Raw genomic sequence first — 21,336 nt, 5'->3', positions numbered from 1 at the left:
TTTGCAGAGGCAATTAGAAGGTTTTGGATGTTGAACTTTTGTATGGCTACGTTTTTATATGTATTAAGGTCTTGTGCATTTAATTTGAAGTCTTTTAACATGCTTTGTGCACTACAGGTATGCCTTTGAAAAACAATGTTGCTGTTTTGCGGCAAGCTCCTGGACAGAATGGAACCAGCTTTCAAGGCTGCATCCGGAACCTGCATGTAAACAACGATCTACAAGACTTTAAGAAGTTCAATCTGCCGACTGGAATTGTTCATGGTTGTGAGCCATGCCACAAGAAGTTATGCGTGCATGGAACTTGTCTGGCCACAAGTCCGTCTGGGTTCACTTGTGAGTGTGAAGGAGGCTGGTCAGGACCTCTCTGTGATCAACAGTCCAATGACCCTTGTCTGGGAAATAAGTACGTGTTTGTATTTGGAACTATTGATATTTTTGAGAAAATTGTTCTCTTAAAATTACTATAATATATCGTATTAGTTATTGCTACTCTGACCAGACCTAGGTAGTTCATTAGCCTGTGCTACTGTCTACCAGTCTTGGAAACTGCCACTACTTCTGCCCTCTTTCCATTACTATACACATTCCTAAAGATGGGGCATCAGCTCCTGAACAGTCAAGCAATCTAGAACTTTCACTTCTTTCACTTCTTTAAAAAATCAGAATGGAGGTCGTCAATGTTAAACAGGAAGGTCAAGAATAAAAGTCCATATTTATCACAGGATGAATTTTCCTATAATTTTGAGCACCCAGGATCACATGACATAGCCTTTGGTGTCCTCTTCTTGTTTCAAAGATGGCTTCCCTAGCAGTTATGTTTTAATTTATTAGTCGCTGCAGTGGCACACGAGCAACCGTTGGCAATTTATGCTTCGATAAATGTAATTTAGGGCACAAAACATTTGGCAGCCCAGCAATTTTTTTACATCAATGATTTGGCAGGTAAAAAGTTTTTAAATAATTCATATGATAAAGTGTTGTTGCAAACACAGAGATCCTAGTCTGAAGTACATACTCTTTTATCTTTCTGAGAATTATGTCATATTTCCATTTTCTGGCGTAGGTTTTCTTATCAGTTGTGAACTGCTCAACCTTACATTTTTCAGCCTGTGTATTCCAGTGCCTTTTTTATTTTTATATTGAATTTATGCTGCTCTGACAGCTCCCAGCTGAGGGATGTTCGGAGTACCTAGCACATATGTTCCTTTTGGCAGGAATACAGTATATACTCGGAGACAATTTATTTGTTTATTATAATTGCTGAGAAGAGTGTGAAATTCTCCTGAACATTTTTAAAGGGGGAGTTTTCTGGTAGTGGAGACTAGTAGTTGGAGATGGCTTCCAGATGTAATTTTAGTTCATGAAACAATTAAAACATTTTATTTATCAGTTTAATTTGCTATTGACAAAAAAGAAAAATAAATAAATGAATATATATATATATATATATATATATATATATATATATATATATATATATGGCTTTTTTTCTCAGAGAATAGGTGCAGGAACTCCTCCTTTCCAAGTCACCCCTTGTCTCCACCCCTACCCACCCCTCAGAGAATACAGTATTTTTGGTACCTTGCAGACAGCAACAATAGACCACCCACAACAAAATACCCTCCTCCCAAGCAACATTAGACCCCCTGCAGCAACAACAGATCTCCTCACAGCCAGCAACATTGGACCGCCTCAAAGAAAATACCAACCCCTCCCTCCGCAACAATAGACCCCTTCCTCAATGGTAGATCCATCCCAGCAACATATGACCCACCCCAGCACCAATAGATCCCCTGCAAGCAACAACAGACCCCCCCAGTATCAGATCCCTCCATCAACAGTAGATTCCTCCCAGCAACAACTGACCCTCCAGCAACACAAGGCCCAACCCCCAGAAACTATAGATCCCCTGCCAGCAACAACAGACCCCCCACCTTCAAAAATAGATCCCCTCCAGTGACAAAAGATCCCCCATAAGCCAGAATCAACAGACACTGCAGTACATCCCAGAACCCTTGACATTATAAACATTTAGTCCTGGAGGTGCCGGAACTGCACCCCCCCGCGTTCCTGCTGAAAAAAAGCCCTGTATTTATATATATATATAATTCCATCATATATTTGGGGGATTTTAGGAGAATACCCAATACTCTTATATTGCACCCAGAAAAGTGAGACTGGTTAACTTGTTGAGTGGAGGCAGATCCCCAGCAGGGAAAGCTCCTTGCTGATTGGTGTGAAAGCTAATGGGTCATTTGAAGTGTATGAAGATTCTAGCAACAAATGTTTGTAATTTGCTCCCTTTTGGGAGGAGAGCAGTCCTATTTCCTATTTGAACTCTTACCCCACCTCGTAGGGACAGACAATTGCCAAAATGACATTCTTGCCTTGATTATCTCATTTTCCACTAGGATGCCTTGGTTTAATTAGTGGCCTTACGTCCATTAAATAGTATATATTACATGTTTGGGCAGCTCATAAACCTTGTGATGTAACATTGGACTTTTCTTGCTTCTTTTACAGATGTGTACATGGCACCTGCCTGCCGATCAATGCATTTTCCTACAGCTGTAAATGTTCCTCAGGCTATGGTGGAGTTCTGTGTGACGAAATTGAAGAACAGTTTAACCCTTGCCAGTCTGTTAAATGTAAACATGGCAAATGCCGAATCTCAGGCCTTGGGAAAGCCTACTGTGAGTGCAACAGTGGCTATACCGGAGACAGCTGTGATAAAGGTAAATCATCATAAACATCCAGTTTCTAGATCCATAAATTGAAATAGAAAGTGATCTTGTGAAGATATATGAATTCCTTAAAAAAAATTAAATAAATCTTAGGGTAGCACTGAGGAGCACGTGGTACAAAAGTTAATCTCACTAGATAGCCTTTTAGAAACATTTAATGATTAAGAACCTCATAAACAGCTAACTTGTTTCAGGGGAAATAGACTTCTTTAGGGCTTGAGCAGTCGATGTTAATGAAATCACATCAGGATGAGCTAGAGGACCTGGCTTTATGAAGACTAGTGTCTTTTGACAGCACTAAAGGCAGCTGGCCATTGACTATTTTCTTGCGCCAAATACTAGTTGGCTGTTTTTGAGACTCTTGACTATTAGATGTTTAAAAAAGGGTTTAAAAAAAAATGAACTTTTGTACCAAGTGCTCCTCAGTACATACCAAATAATTGACCGCCTGGCAAGCACTTCCCTAGTTGCTATGAGAGAGGTATCAACCTAGGACCAGCATAGGGTCTACCTGTACCATATCACAACCACAGATATGCTTCTTTAAAGAAAAAAATTCCTTTATACTAGATCCATCTGAATCAAATTTTACTTCTGGCAGTCCAGCCTAATCACACACACATCAGACATATAAAATTCATATGTTATACAATATAGCCATAAACGGAAGTGGTTTATTGTTTTGTGCAGTATAATATAATATTATTAGGGTTGATTTACTAAAGGCAAATAGGCCTTGAAAGGAAAATTGCACTTTGCAAAGACATTTTCCTCAGAGCTTAGTGAATGTGGTGAAATTTCACTTTGCAAAGAATACCCACTCACGTGCAAGGAAAAATTTTAAGTATTTTGCCTGTACATGATTGGATGATGGAAGTTAATAGTTAATCATCTCCACTGTCACTATACAAAAGATTTCAAATCAATGAATCAATCATCATAACTGTAAAAGAGGACTGTAAATAATTGTCCTTCCTGCTGTTCATGAACAATACCTCCTGAGAAATCTTCACAAGTCCAAAGGCAAACCATGTTCCTGGGTCCTCAACAGCTCTAGCTGCTTCCTCTTGCTGACCTTAATGTCACTGCTATATCCTCTAATGGGTGGAGGTCAGCCGGAGGAACCAGTGAGAACTGTGGGGGATCCAGAGGATTGGCATTTCCGGAAGGGTTGGTTTCCCTTCAGTCCTAACATGAAGTTTTCTCAGGATCAAAGTGGTTTTTGCAGGCTGCAGGAAAGATGTAATTGCAGTCTTATTTTAAAGTTATGCCTTAATTTTAAATTTTTGATATAGTTATATGGTTGCTTTAAAGGCTAAATTCACTTTTTGCACCATGTTTATGTTGCAACCATATTTAGGGTGTACCATGGTGTAAATGCCCCCTTGCTCCCTGTCTCTTTTAGATTGTATGCACCTTCATGGAACTCTACCCACACAGCTGTGTCATTTATTCACAGCAATCTGTGAATGAAGGAACTACAAGTCCCATGTTGCACCACAGCAGACAAACTTTTAGTTCTCAATGGACTACAAATGTGGTAATCATCACATGTGTAGTCCATTGACACTGCTCCAGCTCTGCAACTTGTATGGAGGTACTGTATGGGCAGAGAACTGGAGGAAGTGTTTGCAGAAGCCTGAAATTGAATTGGGTGATCCACTGATCGCAGTTGCAATACTTTGCAAGCTCCTGTAAAAAATGTATAAATTAAAAAAATATGCATTTTTTTTAAGGTGAACTTAGCCTTCATTCTGTAATTGTATTTCTCTGGATTTGTGGGGAGAGAGACCCCTACGCATTACTACACAAACCAGTCCTAAACCAATGGAATTTTCCATTTTCCTACACATTCTGTGTACGTCCACCAATGGACCCAAATCTTTTTTAGCTTTGCTGATCACTCTCTTCTGTTAACTTTTTCTTTCTGTAATGGATAATGACTTCACACTTTGCCTTATCACATGCTCTGCTCTTCACTCCTTTCAGCCTCCGCTGATATATCTCAGAGAATTCCACAGGTGAGATGGTTGAATAACAAGAGTTCACTTCTCTCCCCTCCCACCTCCATTCATTGTGGTGTCTCCTTCCGCCATATATCAATGTCTTCTCCTCTTTTCCCTCAGCTGGCATTTATTTATTTTGTCTTCAGCATCAATGTGACTGGGGGGGGTGGGGTGGGTTTGGGGCCAGGGAAGTGATTAACAGATGGCTCATTTTTAGCTGGTTTATACTTTGGTAATTTATGAAGCTTGTGGAATGTAACTTGTATTAAGCAGAAGATTGAATAATATTGAGCTAGAGGTCTAATAAATTAAATTGCATACTCTCTGAAACAGTTCCCCGATGTAAACAAAACCAGCTGTTAAGACTAAGCACACTGGATATGGACTTTTATATTAAAGAAAAGATTTAGGCAACCAATTTTGTTGTCATTGTAAAAATGCTGTATATGTTGTTCATAGGCTGTGAGAAATTTTGTAAAAAAAAATGGTTATTAAGATGTAGAAAAATTGAGATGATGGTGGCCCATGATGTGCATTTAACCTTTTTAACCCTCTGCTATCCAGCATTAAGACACAGGTCCAATTTGTAGGCATACATTAAATCAGGAGGTTTCAGGTCTGCAGAAGGAATCTGAAAATTCTACTATTTGCCAGAAGGGATGGCATGTCAACAAGTGTTAGCTGGCTGCTGATCCCAATGGGCTGCTCAGCCTAAATCTTATCTACCCTTAAAAAAATACAATTTTGAAATAAGGGCTCAGAAATTTGAGACATTTGGGGACTGATTAAGCTTTTGTTGACATTATTACAACAATCAATTTTAAAATGTTTCTGCAGTATGTCACTTTAATACCTCAAGAGACAAATTTGTTTTTTTTAAAAGAGGGCATTTTAAATCTAGTATGACTGGTTTTATGAGTTAAAACTTAGTTCAGGGTTTTGCAGAACTTTTTCTAGAAGTTGAGTAAATTGGGATTAATTTAAAAGGTACTGGGGTCGGAGGCAGCACCTGTTAAATCAGGGTGACTGGGCTAAAATTTCCCAAGGAATGTTGCTTAGATGTTTGGGGAGAAGATTGGCCTAATATAGCCATGTATTGGACACCGGAGATACGGAAATGTAACTAGGTTAAGCAGCAATGGTCCAGGCTAGGGTTAAAATGGTTGGAGGGCAGCATGTAAAAGAAAAAAAAAACATATCTGCTAAGGAACACATTTAACATATATTGCCTTGAGATATTTGCATGTGGCTAGAAATAGACCTTCACTCTTACTTAGCAAGCTAATATTTTCATTATGATTTGCCTACAAACTAATGACTAGTCTGTACTGAATAATGGGTAACAGTAACCATGACTAGTTTCTGAATGTTGAGCACAGTGGATTGAGATTGTACAAGTAAATGTTAACATTTTGACAATTTTGACATAGTCTTCTGTATCATAAAATTAACTGATACCATGGTCTAAATAAAAATTATAATGGCACCATAATAATGGCAGGAGGCACTGTGGTTGGTATATTATTATAAAACTAGATGCTTGGGGTACAACACAATTTATTAAAGCCTGTGTGCCCACACCTATTTACTCAGTCAGTGTGGTTATGCTTCTTATAGATATTGGGTACCATTAAATATTTCATTCAAAGCTGAACTCCAGCGAGAACTACATAGGTAAAAGTTTTGTAAGACATACTGTATTATACTTTAGAAGCACAGTGGGGTCACTTCTTGGCCCCAGCCCACTGGTTGGATTGACATTCTTGTTATGGCCTCCCTTCCTGTCAGTATGTGTCCTGTGCACATCTGTCAGCAGTTTTCAATAAATTTGAGACTAACCTACTGACAATATGGTCTTCCCTTTCTTAGTCTAAATGCTGCTGTGCAGGAATTTCAAAAAGCTAATTAATGTACTTAAAACCACCTATATTTTGTTTTTAAATTGTTGGATACATAACTGCAAAACAATCTGTTCTTTTTAATATTGGCTTGGAGTTCAGCTGTTGCTCATCACTGCATTATCCTCTTTAAACTTACCTTGTCACAAAAAAAACCTCCTGCAAAAGAACATGTTTTACTTACCATCCCCAGTGCCCAATCTTAAAATCTTCACTTTGTTGCTAAGCAAAGCTGCCCCAAGCATCTTCACATTCCCTTCCCCTGTGTTATCTTATCTTTCTGCCAACCCCTACATCATTTTTGGACAGAGTGGTGATGTAGGGACCAGACAAATGAACCAGAAAACATGGCACCGGCCATTGGTTTCCAAGACAGAGAGTGTGCTGGATGTGAAGAGCCTTAAAGTGGAAGTAAACCCATCCATAAAACAGTTCCATTTCCAACACGTGCCAAAAATGTAACACTCCCATTGGTTGTGCTCTCAACCAAACTGTCAAACCATCCAATGGCTGGTGTCATAACTGTTCACATGTGCAGCATCATGGCAGTTGTAGATTAAACAGAGGCATAGATGGCAGCTTCCTTGGCTGAAAACGATAGGGGGGGTTACTTACACTTTAAGAAGGCTTTGCTCAGCAATGGATAGATTATTCTACAAACTAGCGCCAAGACAGGTAGTTCTAAAATAAGCTCTTTTGAAAGAGCTTATTTTTTTTATTTTTTTTTAAGCTTCAGGATAGCTTTAAATATAGCAATGCCTACAAAATGGAAAGAATACTTTATTAATATTTGGCTTCTAATTAAAATGCCAATATAACAATGTGGTATTTTTCTTGCAGAAATCTCTTGCCGAGGGGAACGGATCAGAGATTATTACCAAAAACAGCAAGGTTATGCAGCTTGCCAGACGACCGAGAAGGTATCGAGACTAGAATGCAGAGGAGGCTGCTCCAATGGTCAGTGCTGCGGACCCCTGAGAAGCAAGAGACGGAAATATGTTTTTGAGTGCACCGACGGTTCCTCATTTGTGGACGAAGTCGATAAAGTCATAAAGTGTGGCTGTACAAAGTGCCCCTCCTAAATATGTAACCGTCACGAGTCTTTTGACAAAGTTGTATACCTTTTGACCGTGTTGGACTAATTCAAATTTCATAGTGGAAAATATTTTGAATTATATTGTAAAATACAGAAACAGACTTATTTTTATTAAGAAAAAAAATGACATTTTCTTCACTGGCAATGAAAAAAAAAAAAAAAAGAAGCAAAAAATGTAAGTTCTTATCTAGGACTTCTAGTAAAGAAGAAGATATGTCAGAAGGACATTGACACACAAGTCTAAGTAGATCTCTCCTGCGTGAGAGGAGTTGCAATTGCTAATCAACATGGTTTGCTATTTACAACATTCTGAAGATAAAGAAGATTCTTGATGTGTTCTGCCATCAAGTTGAAAAGTCGTGGGGGGGTTTTGTCCCGGATATGAGGTTTGTTAATTGGCTGTGACATATCAGCCCTCTTCAGCCCCACCGATGGGGAAACCACACAATTATGATAAAGGAAAAGCTGTGAATGATAAGGGATCAAGTTGAAATCCTGAAGCACTGAGTGCACCCCAACTGAACCGCTGAAACGTATCGGGAGCTCTGATGCATTTCAAGTCATCTAGACAAGAGCCAAGGATGGGACTGAGAATTAGCCCAGAGTAGACTCATCTTTTCAATCTGTTAATGTCATGTGATAGCACAAGAAGCATACGGAGGTCTTCATCTAGCCTTTTCCAGTATTATTTTTTTATTTTGTTTTATTTTTGTAATATAAAAAATTAACTAGGCCATTGGAAAACATAAAAAAGCAGGTAGTTTTTTTTTTTTTTTTAATTAGGAATAATTTTACAACTTCTAAGGAAAAAAAAGTTTATAAGCAGTATTCAGATTGAATAAGACATATTTATTGTACCAGAGTACATCATTGTTAACAATTTTAGTTTATCCCTTTTTTCCAATGCTTTAATATATATTAATTTATATTTGTCCTGATATTTTTCTATTTTGATAAATGCAAAATGACTCAAAGGTCAGGATTTTTTTTTCCTCTTCTAGAACTAACATGTGTCAGATGAACTAGTTTTTGTGTTCAATAATGTGGTTGTGATATGCGCTGTGTGCTCAATGTTAGGGCGCATGGTGACAAATGTACAATAGAGTGTGTTTACATTAGATCAAAAATGATATAGAAGTATTTTCCCTACATATAATATAAATTTAATGTATATTTACGTAAAGAAACTAAAATTGTGTTGTAGGCAGATGAACGTCACTAGACTAGAGGAAGTTCCTTAATTTTCCCCCCATGAAGTTGTATCTGTTTTTAGAGCAGATTATTCCGTTCACAACTGTGGCTTCCCCCGTAATGAAACTACCATAGTAACACGTGGTTCCCATGTTAATAAGCTGCTGCTAAATCCAGTATATGATTGTTAATGGTCGGTAGTGGGCTGTGTTCTCCTTCCCTTAAATAAAGAAACAAGCAGGCACTCTGTACAATACATTTGTTATGTTCAACATTTTTTATTTGTATTTACAAAGAAATTAGGTGTACATGTATAATGCAGTGTGCTTTGTCATATTTGGACTGATATCAGTAATGCAACTGATGTTTGTAAATTAAACAGATATTACTTCCATATTTTCGGACTTGTCTTCTTATATTCATGCATTCAAGTTTTATTACACATTGTGTAATGGGCTGCATGCTCTGGCCGAAAGAGTATTTGATGCTTGGAATAGACTTCCAGCAGAGGTAGTGAGTCAATCAACAGTAAGTGGATTCAAATATACTTGGGACAAACATTGATCTATACTAAGGAGATAAAAAAATGGGGCACTTGATCTTTTTTTCTGCTGTCACTCTTCTGTGTTTCTATGTTTCTTCTTCATGCCACACTCTGCCAGAAGAGCTATAAAACCCTAACCACATACAGCATGTTCAGATAAGATGACCTTTGCCTTCGCTGCCTGTCATTTACCCTTGGAAGTACCATAAGGTGGCCGCATTACATACACTATATTACCAAAGTATTGGGATGCCTGCCTTTACATGCACATGAACTTTATTGGCATCCCAGTCTTGGTTTGTAGGGTTCAATATTGAGTTGGCCCACCCTTTGCAGCTATAACAGCTTCAACCCTTCTGGAAAGGCTGTCCACAAGGTTTAGGAGTTTGTCAATGGAAATGTTTGACCATTCTTCCAGAAGTGCATTTGTGAGGTCAGGCACTGATGTGAACGAGAAGGCCTGGCTTACAATCGCTGCTCTAATTCATCGCAAAGGTGTTCTATCGGGTTGAGGTCAGGACTTTGTACAGACCAGTTCCTCCACCCCAAACTGGCTCATCCATGTCTTTTTGGACCTTGCTTTGTGCACTGGTGTGCAGTCATGTTGGAACAGGAAGGGGCCATCCCTAAACTGTTTCCACAAAGATGGGAGTATGAAACATGTCTTGGTATGCTGAGGCCTTAAGAGTTTCCTTCAATGGAACTAGGGGGCTAAGCCTAACCCCTGAGAAACAACCCCACACCATAACCCCCCCCTCCACCAAATGATTTGGATCAGTGCATAAAGCAAGGTCCATAAAGACATGGATGAGTGATTTTGGGGTGGAGGAACTTGAATGGCCCGCACAGAGTCTTGACCATAACATGATAAAACAACATTGGAATGAATTAGAAAAGATTGCACAGAGCAATGTGCAATTAATCTGTGATGTCTCCAGTTCCAACTGGTTGTTGCTTAAGCACCTGACATTTCTAAGCCCTATTCAGGAAAACTTTGTTTTTCCCAACGAGATACCTGACAAGCTTTTCTTGCAAAGCCGAGTGTACACACGGCACATTCAATAGAACCGCCGTTCTTTTGAATGGCAAGAATGCGGTGACGTCATCGAAAACGACGAGCATGCGCTCGTCACATTTGATGCCGTCGCCCCCATCTTGCTTCACCCTACACTACCCTTGTAAGCTACCGCGCATGCGTCGAAGTCTCATTGAGCTTGCACGGGCTTACAGGAGGACAGGTAAGCTTGTAGCCACATACACACACACACAGTTTTCTCGTCGGGAAACAGGCCGACGAGAATCCCAATGAGAAAATAGAGAGCAGGTTCTCTATTTTTCTCGTCAAGATTCCCGGCAGTTTTCTCGACGAGAAAACATACACACGACCGGTTTTCTCTGCAAGAAGCTCTGCCAGCAGTTTTCTTGCCGAGAAAACCGGCCGTGTGTACGAGGCTTGAGTTGGGAATATTGGCAATACCTTGTTCCTGGTTAATGACTCAAAGGAATGGAATTGAGGAATGGAGGCAGCAAGGAACAAGTATTAAATGTAGACCAGCAATGACAGCCCTTCAACCTCTCACTATATATTTCCTTTAACAGACCAACACATCCTGCCAGTGTCAGCCCTCTAATTGTTTCATCCAAAAATATATTCTTATTTATGGGTCTGAAAGCCTCTTCTATCCAATAAACACAGCGTTTGATACATAATTCTTCCATTGTTTTTACAAAAGGAATACAATGAATAGAATGATGTAACTCTGGCCAGTCCACCCAAAACTGAGTTTCTGGCTTCGCCAACTTACCACGCCCATTACCAAGGGATTCCCTCTCCCTGCTGGGTTTTTCTTTTATCCGACTACAGTGAACATTAAAGCAGGTTACATGTTAAGACTCTGTGGTAGAATCTGGAGTTTAATCAAGGACATCCTGCTTTTGAAGTCCTGACAGATACAGTGTTAATCCAGCCTGAACATATTAAAATAGCATTTTTTTGTGTTTGGTGAATAGAGATAATTACACAGGCAATTCCTTTTTAGGTGTAATCTGGTATTAGAACACACCTTTATGATTTGCTGGCTTTAGAACTGAGCATTGCTTGCACTGAATCTGGAAGCATATAGTTCACCAGGTTTGTCAAAACCCCAGGTGCCAGGTCTAAATGGCGACAAGAAATTCCATCCTGGCGCCTGGGCTGCCACCCGAATGCTGTACACTCTCTGCGCGCCCCATGCTATGTATCCTGGGCTCCGCTTGCCCACCTGTGGGCTATGACTAGCATAGCGGGTGCTGCAGGGTAGGTGGGAACGGACACACATCCACTCTCCTCCCCTTCTTGTTGTTGACCTGAAAATGACAGTTTTACCAGCCACCAAGGCCGGAAAATAATGTAATGCAGTGTGATGTGCATTGTATTCAGTGGAGAACATAGGAGATATGTAGGGTCTTTTAGGCCCTGGATGTCTCATTAAAGATAACCTGTCACCATATGGGACTTTTTGTGTTTACATAGTTACATAGTTACATAGTTACATAGTTAGTCAGGTTGAAAAAACACAAAAACACAAAAAGTCCATCCAGTTCAACCACAAAAAAAAAAACACAGTACAATCCTATAGACAATCCTGTTTCTTAGACCTTTGCAGTAATATCATGTGACATACAAAAATTGTAAAGACCACTATTTTATTCTCTAGGGTGTCTGCTTTCAGAAAATGTATGTTGGAGGGTTTTATGCAATCTTCAAGCCTAAAATGATTTTTAAATGTGTGCCAAAAAACACAAAAAACTGTGATGGCTGTGAAAGGGTTAAAGGGTAAGTTCTCCTTCTGGAACATGTTACATGTTCCACCCCTAAGTTTTGTTAGTTAAAAAAATAAAGAAACTTTTTTAGCTGGCTCCTAGATTCAAAGCAAATTTGTCAAGCATTGCAGTATACTAACTGATCATAACCAGGGTGGCAAAACAAAAACATAAATAAAATCAGAAGCTGAAACTTTCTTGTTTTTTCTCATTCATCTATTTACAAAAAACAGTTATAATAATCAGAAGTTCCAGAATAATTTACTGTGTTGGGGTAATTATAATATTGTACCTTTTATTTTAATATTATACCTTATTTTAATATTATACCTTTATTATAGCTTTCCTCGTATAGTATTATGCACCATGCAGAAGGTTCATGCCATAGATAGTACAGAAAAGAAGTGGGAAAGAAAAGGTGTTGTCAAGTGGTTCTGTAATGGCAAAGGAAAGCTTTCTATTAAAAATGTATGCAATTAGCTTAACTGGAGATACCCAAGGATTTGTTTTACATAAAAATCCAAGCCCAAAATTCACAAAGAATGTTTAATTTTCTTAGGGACTTTAGAAAATCTGCACTGTAACAAATAATAACACAAGGAAACCTTGCAGATCTTTAGCCATTGTTCTTCCAATTCCACAATGCATCTGTTAGCAAAGTCTAATAGGATAAAAACAAAGACATTAAAAAGATATGACTTATTTGCATATCAGTACATTGGCCTATTTACATATTACTAGCAAGTAGTACATAAGCATTGAAATATCCCCTCACTGACCTATGTAGTTTCAAACACTGTGGAGCAACTCATTGTCATATGAGAGGCACCGAAGCTGTCTAGATCAGGTCCCAGTACCCTACTTGTTACTCTCCCTGTGCACCTGCAGGCTGTGAAATCTCTGCTGGGGGAAGAGAATGGGCAGGTGCAAAATTTTTTTTTGAGAAAGAAGAAAAATTTAAATGTTTTTACTGTATACTTTGAGGCTATGGTTGAGTGCCATGAAAGAGGAGAAATGGAGAAAATGGTATGGCTGGGGAAAAGGATAAGTGAACAGTACAAGCTTGGCTGTGGGTGAGGGATGAGAAGCATGGAAGACAATAATGGCTGGAAAGATAGAAGATAAAGCAGGGATGGCAAGGATGGCTGACAAAAAGGGAGGAGAAGCAGAAAAGACAAGCAAACTTGGCTTAACTTGCGGGAGGAGAAACGGAGATGATGAGCATTGCTGGAAATTAAGTAGGGAGAAAACATGGCTGAGAAGAATGGATGGAAACAGGGAGGATGAGCATTGCTGGTAAGGAAGCAGATGAAGCAGGGAAGACCAACATGCATTCAAAAAAGGGAAGAGAACCAGAAAAGGTGTGCTTTGTTGGAAAGAAAGGAGATGAAGCATGGATAACAAGCATTGTTGAGAAGGAGGTAGGTGAAGCAGGAATAACAAGCATGGCTGGAAGGGAAGGAGATGGAGCAGGGAGATAAACATGGCTGAGAAGAAGGGAGGAGAATCATGGAAGACAAACATGGCTGAGAAGGATGGATGGAAACAGGGAGGATGAACATGGCTGGTAAGGAAGCAGATGAAGCAGGGAAGACCAACATGCATTCAAAGAAGGGAGGAGAACCAGAAAAGGTGTGCTTTGTTTGAAAGAAAGGAGATGAAGCATGGATGACAAGCATTTTTGAGAAGGAGGTAGGTGAAACAGGAATAACAAGCATGGCTGGAAGGAAAGGAGATGGAGCAGGGAGATAACCATGGCTGAGAAGAAGGGAGGAGAATCATGGAAGACAAACATGGCTGGAAAATAAAGAAGTTGAAGCATTGATGGCAAGAATGGCTGAGAAAAAGGTAGAAGAAGCAGGGAAGACCAACATGGCTTATAAAAAGGCAGGAGAAGCAGGGATGACAGGAATGGTTGGAACATAAGGAGATGAAGCAGGGATGACAACTTCAAGCAAGACTGAGAAGAACGAAGGAGAAGCAGGGAAAACAAACATGATTGGAAGAATAATAATGATGCAGGAATGGTAGGCATAGCTGAGGAAAAAAAAGAGGAACATGGAAAATACAGTAAACATGGCTGAAAAGAAAGGAGAAGAAGCTGTGATGACAAGTATTTCTGGAAAGGAAGGAGATGAAGCAAGTAGCATGTTTGCGATAGAAGAAGGAGAAACAGGGATAACAAACATAGCTGTAAATGAGATGAAGCAGGGAGGAAAAGCATGGATGAGAAGAGGGAGGAGAAGCATGGAAGATAAACGTCAGTACAAACAAACAGCAGCTGCCCCAACCTATAACTGGCCTCAGCAGCAAGGAGCAGATGGAAAGACTCTGCATGTCAAACAAATAAAAATTTCCATCTCAAACAGAGGTTTAGTTTGCACACATTTGCAAATACATGTGTAAGCTGCAGAGGCCGCGACAAGGTACCCCATTATTATCTGCAGTCCCGCCTCTATAATTTTGAGAGACTCCATAATAGGAGCACATATATAGTAATGGATAGATTGAGGTCAGGTATACAGGTGGTAGCCCACACCTTAAAGGCACAGGGGTGCACTGGAAAATAGCACAATGGTAGCAAAGGTGTCCAGTGTGCCCCCTCACTTAAAGTGGAGGTTCACCCGAAAAAAAAAAATTTTACATTAGAGCCAGCATAGTAAGAACATTTCATTTCGGCATGTTTTTTTTCCTCTGCACTTACCTTTATATCCTGATTTTGTCCAGGGCTTCCGCGTTCTGATGTCTCCGGGACTGGGCGTTCCTATCCCAGCCTCAGGGTTCCGATGACTGCGGGACTGGGCCCGCCGTGTAGAGCTGACTGCGCAGGCGCCGTATAGTGCCGACTCGCAGCTCCGCTATTTCCTGACATCTGGTGACGCGCATTGTGCGACATGTCACCTGTTTCGCAAGCCGTCAATCATCGAATGGAAGAATAGGAACACCCAGTCCCGCAGTCATCGGAACCTGGAAGCCCTGGACAACATCAGGATATAAAGGTATGTACAGAGGAAAATAAAAATTACCCGCCGAAATGTAATGTCCTTACTATGCTGGCTCTGATAGATGTAATTTAATTTTTTTTTTTTGGGTGAACCCCCGCTTTAATAAACCCAAATACATGGGGAGGTGCTAAGTGAGAAAAATGTAAATGTTTTTGGGCTAAACAGTGGTTGTATGACATGAGAGAGGAGAAATTGAGAAAATGGCATGGCTGAGAAGACGGAGCATCGGGGAGTACAAGCATGGTTGTGAATGAGGAAGGAGAAGCATGGAAGCTAAACATGGCTGGAAAGAAGCTGAAGCAGGAATGGCAAACAGAAAAAAGGGAGGAAAAGCAGAAAAGACAAATATGGTTTACAGGGGAGAGGGAGAAGAAGGGATACTAAGCATGATTGGAAAGGACGGAGAAGCAGGGAAGACAAACATGACTGAGAAATAAGGAGAAGCAGGGATAACAAGCATGTTTGAGAAGGAGGGAGGAGAAGCAAGAATGACAAGTTTGGCTAAGAAGAAAATAGGAGAAGCAGGAATAATACGTATGGCTGGAAAAGAAATGGATGAAGCAAGGAGAAAAAGCATGTCTGAGAATGAGGGAGGAGAAGAATAGAAGACACATATGGCTGAAAATTAAAATGGCGCAGGGATGGCAAGCATGGCTAAGAAAAAGGGAACATAACCGGGGAAGACAACATGGTTTACAGGGAGAAAGGGGAGGCACAGATGACAAGCATGGCTGGAAATGAAAGAGATGAAGCATGGATGAAAACCAGTATGGAATGACAGTCACTGGTTATGACAGCACAAGATGTGTGAAATATGTTAACCTTCCGTTCATTTCTGTGACTGCATCTGTCTGCATTACAATAAAGAAGTTTTATTGGTATCTTATCGGTATTTTATTGGTATCTCGTTGTGGTGTGCTGCTGCCTTTTCCAAGTTTCCTTGGATGACAACCATGGCTCAGGAGAGAAAAGAGATGTAGAGATAACAAAGCATGGTTAAAAAGGAGGGAAAAGAAGGTGACTGAGAAGAAAGGTAAGCAGCAATGACAATAAAGCAAGAGAAGGATGACTGAAAATAAGGGAGGAGAAGCAGGGATGACTGAAAAGTAGGGATGAGCCGAACACCCCCCCGTTCGGTTCGCACCAGAACTTTCGAACGGACCGAACGTTCGCGCGAACATTTAGAACCCCATTGACGTCTATGGGACTCGAACGTTCGAATTCAAATGTGCTAATTTTAAAGCCTTATATGCAAGTTATTGTCGTAAAACGTCTTTGAGAACCCGGGTCTTGCCCCAGGGAACATGTATCAATGGAAAAAAAACTCCTGAAAAAACGACCGTTTTTAAAAAAAAATTTCCATTGATACATGTTCCCTCAGGCAAGACCCGGGTTCTCAAAGACGTTTTCACAGGAATACTATAGACACCCAGCAGGTACAATATTTAAAGGAATTTTTCATTTTTTTTTTTTTTTAATTTAAGCATCATTAAAATCACTGCTCCTGAATCTTTAGGTGCAAACTACAGAGCACACTGCCAGTACACACCAAGTATCTTTAGGTGCAAACTACAGAGCACACGGCCAGTACACACCAAGTAGCTTTAGGTGCAAACTACAGAGGACACAGGCAATAAACCACGTAAGAATACTGCAGCTAGCACAATCACCTGCCTGCCAGTAAATTAGGAAGAACTGATCTAGCTAAACTATACAGTGTATAAATATATGTACAACACCTGGGATGTATATATATCCTCTACACACTGTAACATTAACTGACTAGCCTGCCTGCCTGCTCTATCTACCTGCAAAAAATTACACTCAGAGAGAGTCCTCTCTTAACCACCGCAACACACTACACAAGGCCGACCTGCAGGCGGCCTTTTATAGTGTAGGGCGTGTACTAAACCCCCTGAGCCATAATTGGCCAAAGCCACCCTGGCTTTGGCCAATTATGGCTCTCCGTTTTTTGCAAGCTGTGATTGGCCAAGCATGCGGGTCATAGTGCATGCTTGGCCACTCATCAGCCAGCGATGCCACAGTGAATTATGGTCTGTGAAACGTAACTCGTATTTTGCGCGAACGACCCGTTTTGTTCGTATTTCGACGAACGATCGAACATACGATGTTCGAGTCGAACATGAGTTCGACACGAATATGAAGCTCATCCCTACTGAAAAGCAGATATGATCAATGTGTGGAGGGTGAATCAGGAGGACATGTGGAAAAGAAAGCCAGTTTTGTAGGAGTTGTATGAAAACTATAGACACTGCTCTCTCATCTGCTGCAGCAACATATTTCATCCAGCGGGTGTTCATGTCCTGTTACCGTTTATCCATTCAGATTAAAGAGGAGTTCCACCCAAATTTGGAACTTCCTCTTAACCCACTCTTCTCCCCCTTTCATGCCACATTTGGCATGTAATTTTTTTGGGGGGGGGAGTGGGGGCTTCAGCACGAGTGGGACTTCCTGTCCCACTTCCTCCTTCCTGTAGGCGACTAAGCTTAATCGCCTTCAGGAAGTGGCTGCTGTAGGCGATCGCCTAGGACACGTCACAGGTCCTAGGCGATCTCCTGGCCAATTACACGGCGCGGCGCCGGGCCGCGCCGCTCGCGCATGCGCAGTGGGTGCCCGGCCGTGAAGCCGAAAGCTGTTACGGCCGGGTGCCCACACTGAAGATGAAGACGCCGGCCGGGGAGGGGGGGAGAGGAGCGGAGCCCCGGCCGGCGCGTCGCTGGAGCGCTGGAGCAGGTAAGTGCCTGTTTATTAAAAGCCAGCAGCTACACTTTTTGTTGCTGCTGACTTTTAATAAACATACAAATGGCTGGAACTCCCCTTTAAAGTTGAACACTGTAGCGGCCAACTGTCACTGGAACATAACACTTGTATCATAAAACTAGCACTATAACTTTCATTTAATTCACTCAATTCACTGATTTTGAGTTTTTTAGGGTTAAAATGTTTTTTTAGCATATAACAAAAATATCTTGCTAATATTGTTTTCCCACACATGGTGGTTGGAAATCAGACAATGTTATGTGGGGCATTATCGATAGTCTGTCTCTCAGAATCCCAGCTATTTCAGACAAATGCTCTGTGTCTGAGCAAAGTTCCTCGGATTTGTTTTGTGTTACAAGCCTGAGCTGGCTATTGATTAAAGATGCTTTCCTCAGATGTTTTGCCATTGTTTTTAAGATGGATCTAATAAAGATGTCTTTTTTCAATATTTGGCAATAAATGTAAATACTTTGAAAATTTGGACCAATTTTCAGCTGTGGTAAAAAGGGAATGTAGATGAGACAGAATTTCTTACGTCTGTGTGATAAGGATTAATGATGTATGATTCATAATGTCTTTACTGCTAGAAGAAAAACATCACTTGAAAGGAATTTATCATGCAAATATTGTTTCTTTTTTTTTAATCATGTCATATTTTCCAACTAAGGCCTCGGTTCACATGAGCAAATACATGAAAAAGTAGAAGCAGCTTAATGCAGAAGTCTACCCCAAATTATTATGTTAGTTGTGGATAGAGAGGGTAGGAAAAGAAACTTTAGTCAGTTTGATGTAGCAAAAACAAATTAATCAAACACTGTAACTCAAGGCAAACGTATTGGCAAGTAATACAGTAGCATCTAATGGATAGTGCAATAACTAGGCAAGTTCATACGTGTCAGTTCTAAAGGCATACACCACATTACTATCTCATTGCAGGTAAGAACCTTTTTATTGGATATGAAAAATAAAAAAAGGGAGTTAAAGTGTATATCTTTGTCTTACAAAAAAAAAAACATATTCAGTACAACTTCCCAATACATGCACATTTCCCCATGGTTTGTCAAATCAAAAACACACGCTCCTTACACAAATCCAGTAAGTTCTTATGGTTTTTCAACACTCTGCTGCACTGAAATTTCAAGCAGGGTTGTCACCTCTCTCTGAATTCTTTCCTGCTGGAATACACAATACTCACCATTCCTCATGGCCATAACATAAAGGGGGTGACCTGTGATGCAGCGGAATGGAACAGGGGTGGTCTACTTTATGATATAGGGAGCCTCAAGTGCAGCCCCCAACATCACCAAAGGACCACTCATAAAATTAAATGAGCGTTCAGTCTGAGAGACAGCAGGCACACAAATGTATATATTCAAAGACTTTGGGCATGACACAAGAGATGGTCAGAGACTGTCAACTTATTACAAGGCGATTTAGTTCGCATGTGCTGCGCTTTATAAGTTCTTCACTCACTCATTAACTCACAAGAGACAGTCGGAGATTATGAATATGATGCAAGAGATGATCAGAGACTGTTGACATGTCACAAGAGATGCTCAGGGACTATGGGCATGACACAGGAGATGCTTAGAGACTGTGGGCATCATACATGAGTTAGAGACTGCGGACTGAATACAAGAGATGGTCAGAGATTACAGATATGATACAAGAGATAGTCAGAGATTATGGATATGATACAAGAGATGGTCAGAGATTATGGATATGATACAAGAGATGGTCAGAGATTATAGATATGATACAAGAGATGGTCAGAGATTGCTAGTATGATGCAAGAGATTATCAGAGACTGTAGACATGTCACAAGAGATGATCAGAGACTACAAGCATGACACAGACGCTGCACAGAGACTGTGGACATGAAACAAAAAGGTGGCCGCACACTGGAACTCCAAAATTGCTGGATGTAATCTTTATTGTCACGAATGGACAAACACAAGAAAAGCAGTTAACGTGTTTCACAAGCGGTAGCTTGGTTGTCGTGAACAAGCAAGCTACCGCTTGTGAAATGCGTAAACTGCTGTTCCTGTGTTTGTCTGACCATTCGTGACAATAAAGATTATATCAAGCAATTTTTGGAGTTCCAGTGTGTGACAACCTTTTTGTTTCATTCGTGCTTGACGGTGGTGAGCCGAGGTCTACACCTGTGATCTGCCTTTGCACCTGAAGTGTGCATGAAGCTGTGTTTCTCACTTTGGTACATGCTGTAGGAGACTGTCAGAAACATTGAACATGATATAGTAGTTGCTGGAGCCAAAGAACATGCTTCATAGACTGGAGACGCATTACAGGAGACTGCTAGGGAAACAAGGATTAGTGTCTACAGGGGCCCTGAGGACCACACAAAAAGTGCCAAAGGGCCACAGTTTGGGTACCACGGGAATAGAACCTATATAGGAAGTGAGGGAAACAACTTGGACATAAAAAAACACATTTTATTTTACATTAACTTAAACCTAACTGGAACCTAAATTGATCTTTTTTTTTATCTGTATGTGACTTTGTGGGGGAATTTATTTTCTCTTCTTGCCAGAGTCACTGGTGTCACCTGGGGCAGGAGGTAAGTTAAAATTGCTTGATGAGGACAAAACCACCTATTAAACCAGACTCTAGTCAGTTTTAACTCTTCTTCATGTTATCCAAAACTAAAAACAGTATTTTGCTGGCCCCTACTTTAAAGGAAACCTATCATGAGGGAAATTCAGCAGCTATCATTGGGTTGACCTTCCTCATAAAATGTTAGTTGCCTGGTTGTTATAATGACCCATTCATTTTAAGACTCATGACAGGTTTCCTTTACACTCGTACACATATTTGCGCATACAGGATAACCTCCATTAGGAGTTGACATACACACAAACAGCACAAGCCAAAACTGTAGCAAAGTGCAGATGAGTCCTTGCTTTAATCTCAGTATTTGGAGTATGTGTCTTGTGTCACCATGTCAGAATTAAAATATGCCGGTTTTAATACAAAAACATATTTAAAACATGGACCTCCATCACATATTTGATATGAAGGTTGCCAGATGTGTCACTTCTGGAAAAAAAATCCACAATTTAATTTATGTTGGAATATTGCTGACAATTGTAATCTAAATGAACAAAATTACCATTGTACGTTAATGATATTCAGTGGGAATCAGGGACACAGTGGAGTCCTAGAAAAGTTATTTTAATCCCCAAAGACTAAAAGCACACTGATAGGACAGCTGGATGTCATATGTCAAAGCATTTACACTTACTGAA

General features: G+C 40.3%; 1 protein-coding gene across 1 annotated transcript in view; it reads left to right on the top strand.

Annotated features, from left to right (window-relative positions):
• Nucleotides 1–9,334, top strand: part of SLIT2 (slit guidance ligand 2) — a 397,141-nt gene extending 387,807 nt beyond the window's left edge. Inside the window, 3 exon segments of the mRNA XM_040335198.1 lie at nt 118–406; nt 2,527–2,738; nt 7,492–9,334. Of these exon segments, the coding sequence (XP_040191132.1) occupies nt 118–406; nt 2,527–2,738; nt 7,492–7,733 (743 nt within the window). The 3' untranslated portion in view covers nt 7,734–9,334.
• The last annotated feature ends 12,002 nt before the right edge of the window (nt 9,335–21,336 follow it).

Source organism: Rana temporaria, chromosome 1 (assembly GCF_905171775.1).
Source record: "Rana temporaria chromosome 1, aRanTem1.1, whole genome shotgun sequence".
Classification (NCBI taxonomy): Eukaryota; Metazoa; Chordata; class Amphibia; order Anura; family Ranidae; genus Rana; species Rana temporaria.
Note: the sequence above shows the minus strand (reverse complement) of the source record. Positions and strands in the feature narration are given on the sequence as shown.